Raw genomic sequence first — 6,778 nt, forward strand, 5'->3', positions numbered from 1 at the left:
TTTTGTCAAAGCAAAACAAACATTTTTAAGCGTCGATCCCCTCAAAGGAGGATACCGGCTCTTCTCGAAGGTACCTCAAATGATACAAACGAGGATCTGCAAGCAAAAATAGGAACATACATATGGAATTGACGAAACACAGTATTTAAATTCGTGAAAAGGTGAAAGAAATATACCTCCACGTGAGGGTGCAGCAGGGGCAGCCTCCTCAGGGCTCTGAACAGTCGATCGGATTCCCTTTCCTCGAGTTCTACGCGGTGACATGACGAGCAAATGATCTACAAGGAAATCCAATGAAAATAGTCAAGATTTTAAGCATGAAATCGATCAAAATATGGCTGAAACAATGCATGCACAGTCCCAGTTGAAGAAAATCAAGATTTTGAAGAAAAGATGCGAACAGACCTTTGAAATCCAAGTGAAATCTCTTCAAATCGAAGCACCACCCAAATCAGAGACGAAGAGAAGAAGAAGAGGTGAAGAACTGGTCGAAAATCGCTCGAAAATCGCTCAAAAAATCGCCAAAATCCGACGTGAAAAAAAAAAACCCTAAAACCCTAAGTCCCGACTTTTATAGCCTCTGCCTCGCTGAGCGAGACAGAAAACTGTGTCTCGCCGAGCGAGACAGAAAACTCTGTCTCGCCGAGCGAGACAGACAACCCTGTCTCGCCGAGCGAGACAGAAAACACTGTCTCGCCCAGCGAGACAGAAAACACTGTCTCGCCGAGCGAGACAGAAAACACTGTCTCGCCGAGCGAGACAGAAAACACTGTCTCGCCGAGCGAGACAGAAAACACTGTCTCGCCCAGCGAGACAGAAAACTCTGTCTCGCCGAGCGAGACAGTAAACTTTTCTGTTTTGCACTATGGAACAGTGGAATACTCCAATGGGTACACGAGTCTAAACTGTATTCCCACCCTCAACAGGAAGTTTCTGGAGAATATTAATCTGAATATTCTTAAGGATAACCTGAGGAATTCTCAATGGATATACCAATTCAATGGTAAACGCTGAATTCACAAGAGCAAGTATCAACTTCAATTCAAGATCTCGACAACGGTCAAGCGATAAACGCGACGCCGGGAGAACGTTAGCTATTCTACGAAGAACTGGATAGACTAACAGCAGAAGAGGTTAAACATTGAAGCCATTTACAAGTCCTTTCATACGATCTATTCAGCCAAGCATTGAAGGGATCGTAAGTAAAATCTATCTTATCCAAAGTATCCCATGCTCCTCTATAAAAGAATGAGTCTGGAATACTTTGGAGGGGGTATCTGTAGGCGTCAAAAAATGCTAATAGATATCCCAAGCATAGAGAAGATCACTCAAAAATTCACAAGAAAGGATTTCATACTGTTTTGGAAAAATCAAAACAAGTATGAACTGTCTCGCCAGCGAGACAGTCTTTGCTGTCTCGCCAGCGAGACAGTGTTGAAATAGTCAAAACTACATTTGTAACTGCCCTACACGTGTCCATTAACTGCCAAGGGACGTGGGAAACATCATGGGCGAAAATCACGTGGATAACTGCCAAAATAACGGAGTTTGAAACGTGGAAGAACAGTTACAGCGAGAAACTGCCATTTTCCGAGACAGCATTTACTGTCTCGCTGAGCGAGACAGCAAATTTACTGTCTCGCGGGTCGAGACAGCAAACGCTGTCTCGCCCAGCGAGACAGTAAACACTGTCTCGCCGTACTGACTTCTTCGATTGTTAAGTTTTTGCAGTTACAGACCCTTGAGGCTATAAATACCCCCCTAGGGTCACTTCTGACGAGGATCGAGCATTTGTTAGAGCATTCCAGAGCAGAGAGAGCAGAGATTTGAGTTCTTTTCTTGCAACGCCTTGAAATTAAGCTTCGACTTGATTTTAAGAAGAACGACTATCTTACTTCGATAAGATATCGTTTCAATTTCTACTTCGATAACGAAGTTAGAATCATAAGCCCCCTCTTCACGATCTGTGAATCGGCGGTCCACGAACCAAAGCGTTCCCGGCACAGGCAAAGTCCCACGAAAACGAGAATTGATAGACGATTTTCGTGTTTGTTTCTCAAGAGTTGTAATTTTTGTTTTGTTGTGTAGAAAAAGTCTTATAAAAAGATTATTCTTTCGAATTTGTTGTAATAGAACAAAGTTATAATGAATTCCACAGCAGCGACTTTTGAACCAAACAATATATGCTATTTAGCTGTCTTGAGTAGCATATGCTTTTTCTCATGCATTTTTCCTATAAAACTAGTACACTGCATGCATATTTTGTGTTCTACCACTTGCTTCAAGTTTCTAAACTTTATCAATTTTCGTCATTATGATTTGTTCAACATTAAAAACTATTCTGATCATCTTGATTGAATTTTAGCATGGATTGAATTCATTAGATAATGTTGTCTGTCGATTTTTGTGTCATTGACTAATTTATGCTAAATTGTGTAATGTAGGACTCAATAAATTCTTGAGACATGAAGTTGGACACAATGGAGAGAAAGGAGGAGAAGACTTGAAGGATAAATAGAGGATTATACATATGGTTTCTTTTAATAGTTTATGCTGTAGTAATTTGGCTGCTTGTAGCAAATCATGGTTAATTGTTGTAGCAAATCATGGTTATCAACTATCTATAGCATGTTGTATTTTAAATGATGGCTTATTGTGTAGCCTAGAGCTTCTTATGAGGATTTTTTGCTAAACTCTATTGTGTCCTCGATTCTATTTATCATGACTAGTTATTGGAGTAGTATTTTTATTCTTTGGGGATCGAAGGTCAATTTAGTATTAGATGAAATCATGAAAAATATCATAATAATGAATATTTTTGACATCATTATTACTTTGTATTCTCTCATACTGGTTCATGAAGGATAAGATGTTTGCATGTGTATTTATAATTGCTACTAAAGAGATCAATTTTTATTTTGAATCACTTCTCAAAGTTTATTTCAAATCCAAATTCATGTATAATAAAATATATCCAAACATTAGATTTTAAATCATTGATTTCAAATCCTTGTATTTAGTAATGACATCCAAACAAATAATTTTATTAAATCATGGATTTCAAATCCTAGATTTAAAATCCCTTGATTTTTAATCAAGCTTCCAAATCCGAATCTTAGTTCCCAAACGCAGCCTAAATTCATACAGTAAGCTCTTGATAGTGCTAACCTCCTCCTCCTCTCTTCGATTTCCTCTATACCCTTTTCTCAAGCTACATGAAAAGCTCTTATCGCTATGATGCAGTAGTGTTGGGGTTCTATTAATTGTAAAAGGAGTAATATGTACAGTGTGTTTAAAGAGAGTTCACCTAAAGAGGTCAAAGACGGATGATAGAGAATCATTATTTGTTCGATGAGTGGAGAATAAGATGAGGAGACTAGGGAAATTGGGTGGTCGAAGGCGGGTTGAGTTGAGGGTTGTAGTAGGAGTTGAGTTTAGGGATAGAGGTTGAAGAAGAAAGGAGTGGTATTTTGGTCATAGAGGGACTGAATTGCAATTTTTCTTAGAATTTGAAGGAGTTTTAAGCAAATTCAGAGATGTTAAGGGCTATTATGAAATTATTGAAGTTATGAGGGACGAATATCTAAATAACCTTTTTCTGAATTAAGCGAGGGTACATAAGTGCAGATTAGGTGAAAGGATACGGTACGTAAATGCTACTCAAACTCCCGTGGGTTTTGTCAGGGTTTTAGTTCGTTGAAAGAAACTTCCCAAAATACCCCCACCCCCTCCTCCTCCGCCATGAGAAGACTCCGAGCCGCTTCCTCTCTCCTCTCTCTCTTCTCCAAGCCCAAACTCTCTTCCCAAAATACCCTCCCATTTCTCCATTCGCTCCCCTCAACGTCACGCTCCGACCTCAAACCCCCAATTACCTTCCCAAAATGCCCCCGCCTCTTCCAAACCCTTTCCCAATCTACCCCTCCTCTCGAATCATTAAAATCTCAAGACAAACTCTTGCTCGCCTTCAAATCCCTAGATTCCTCTTCGAAAGTCGATAGCTTTAGCTCGAACGAGCTTGTAAAAGCCCTAGATTTGACCATTAGGGCTTTAGAAATTTTCGAAAGAGACGAAGGTGGATCGATTTCGGTGGCGAAAGCTCTTCGCTTGTTGGGCTTGATCAGCTGCAAGTTGAAGAAGTTTGGTGATAGCTTGGAGTCTCTGAACACGGCGGTCGTGATTCTCGATCGACTGGAGAAAGAGGGTTTTAATGATTCGGAGATTAGAGCGGTTAGCCTTATGGTTTATCTTCAATTGGTGGAGACTAACTCTGAAATGGGTCGAAAATGGGATACCTTGACCAGTCTCAAAAGGGTTTTTCAATTGAGAAAGTCGATATTTGATCCTAATAGTCCAGAAATGGGTGCAGCATATAAGGATCTCTGTGAGGCCTATGCGGTTGTTTTGGATTTCAAAGAGGCATTGCCATTGATTTTGAAAGCATTGGAGATTTTTGAAGTAAATTATGGGTGCGATTCGGTTGAGGTTGCTAGGGTTAGACAACTTCTCAGTGTTATTTATGTCGGATTGGATGAGAATGACAAGGCGTTGGAGCAAATTGAGTTTGCAAAAGGGATTTTTACTTGTTTAGAGTTGGAAGATGATCTTTTGAATTTACTTGTAGAAGAAGCCAATATAAAGATTTCGATGGGGGGATTTAGTGAGGCTATTGAAATCTTAAAGAGTGTGATTCAGAGGGTAGGCAAGGAGAGCAAGATTCGGGCATTTGTGTTTGTTTCCATGGCAAAAGCCTTGTGTAGCCAAGAGAAGTTTGGGGAGGCAAAGAGGTGTTTAGAGATTGCTTGTGGTGTTCTCGACAAGTTTGAATCCGTAGATTCCTCAAAGGTTTTCGATACTTATGCAGAGATATCGATGATATACGAGATAATGAATGAATTCGAAACTGCTTTATCATTGATGGAGAGGACTCTTGCAATGGTTAGCAAATCGCCAAGAGAGCAACATTTAGAGGGTAGCATCTCGGCGAGGATGGGATGGTTGCTTCTTTTGACGGGAAGGGCTGAGAGAGCTATTCCGTATTTAGAAAGGGGAGAGCAGAGGTTAAAGGATAGCTTTGGGGAGATGCATTTTGGATTAGGGTTTGTTAGTAAGCATTTAGGGCAGGCTTATATGGAGGTTGGTAGGCCTGCACATGCTGTGCAAGTGCTTGCAACTGCATATAACATTCTCAGTAGATGGTTTGGGCCGAAGCATGAGGATTCTATTGATGCATGCCAATCTCTTGCTAATGCATATGCAACTAAAGCAAGGTACACACTCATCGTACTTTCTTATTTTTATGTTCTTACACAATCATTGTTTGTGGTATGATAGGCTTATATTGGACTCAGTATGTTTAAGAATTTAGTAAGGAGTGAAGTATTAGTTTCCTAGAAGCTTATGATAGGGTACAAATACTTTATGGTTAACTTGACTTACATTAAATAAGGGGAAAACCTTTCGGGGGGAAGTTTGTTATTTCCTAATAATTCCCTACTTGAATTGCCAAAACCTATGTTGTGATATCCTTAGATTTCATGACCAAACAGTGGTCAACGAGATTAGAATAAGAATCGGTATAACAGCCAACAAAGGGGCCATCTTGGACATAGTTTGGCTCGGACAGACCTGCCTTCATGGGTGGTGGAAAAGACAAGATAAATGTTTTGCTTAAAAAAATAATGGAACAGCAGTTCTCTCAACCTAATATGAACTAGTTAACCACAAACTTTAGTGTTATTACACAAACTTTAGTTCTTCTCCTGAGTAAATTATTTCAGCGAACACAAATGTGTTTTTTGTACATATGAACACTTAGGCTCTTGTGAATACAAATTAATCATAAACAAATCTCAAGCCCCTAGAAAAGGATATAAGTTTAAGATCTTATAGATATGTGGTATGTTGTTTATCATGTTTGCAAGCACATTGTGACCTTTATGGGATTACTAGCCCTCCTTGCAAACATTACTTATTGTTGATAGCAATTTCATCCTCCAGGCCAGGTTTTGCTGTTTGCCCCAATACACTGAAAAGGATTAGCCATGTTTTAACAATTAAATAGCCTTTATAATTCTCAAAAAGCCAACAATCACCTGTTCCCTCTTCAAAATTGATTGTAAACTTTTACTTACATTGCCGAATTCCTTCGGAAAATTTTTAATTTTCATTACCTAGGATGCATTGTCTAATCAGAGAGGATTCTACGATTAGCGCGCATAAGGTTGACAAAGAAAGCCTTATTGATGCGGACTGGGATCGTCCTGCATCACTTATGTGCTGGGTTGGATCTGGATTTTTTTTTTGGTTTTTATGCAGAGTAATGTTGACCCTCCATTTTATGATGACAGAGATCTGCCATGTGATGTTCTGATGGGAAAGGCCTCAAAACACAATAGGACTTCAAGCTAAAGAAACTACATCAGTAACAACCTGAGGGAAAGTAGCCCATCATAAAATACTAGAACTACCCAGAAAATATCTTGTAAATCTCCAATTTCCTAAGGTGAATCTCAGTACCCGCAATATGCAAATTATGGCTTGAATGCATCTTATTGCATAGAAGGAAAAGGGGGGTGGGGTGGGGGGAATTCATACATGGTTGAGACTCAAAAGTTATATTGATGGGTCGACAGTAGGGTATATAACATTCATTAGCTACAACAGGTATCATCGTCCTTGAAAAGACATTAAACAGAATAGCTCAATTTGTGCGTGTGCATGTCTGTTAAAAGTTCATGACATAGGTTACTTTCTATGTTGCATGGGTACGGGTGCGGGT

The 6,778-nt window shown here is 39.5% G+C and overlaps 1 protein-coding gene across 3 annotated transcripts in view; it reads left to right on the plus strand.

Annotated features, from left to right (window-relative positions):
- Positions 3,666-6,778, plus strand: part of LOC109825554 (protein KINESIN LIGHT CHAIN-RELATED 1-like) — an 8,168-nt gene continuing 5,055 nt past the window's right edge. For all 3 annotated transcript variants that reach the window (XM_020392407.1, XM_020392405.1, XM_020392406.1), the window contains exon 1: positions 3,666-5,267. In XM_020392407.1, the coding sequence (XP_020247996.1) occupies positions 3,742-5,267 (1,526 nt within the window). In that variant the 5' untranslated portion in view covers positions 3,666-3,741. The remainder of the gene's footprint in view (positions 5,268-6,778) is intronic.

Source organism: Asparagus officinalis, chromosome 10, assembly GCF_001876935.1.
Source record: "Asparagus officinalis chromosome 10, Aspof.V1, whole genome shotgun sequence".
Classification (NCBI taxonomy): domain Eukaryota; kingdom Viridiplantae; phylum Streptophyta; class Magnoliopsida; order Asparagales; family Asparagaceae; genus Asparagus; species Asparagus officinalis.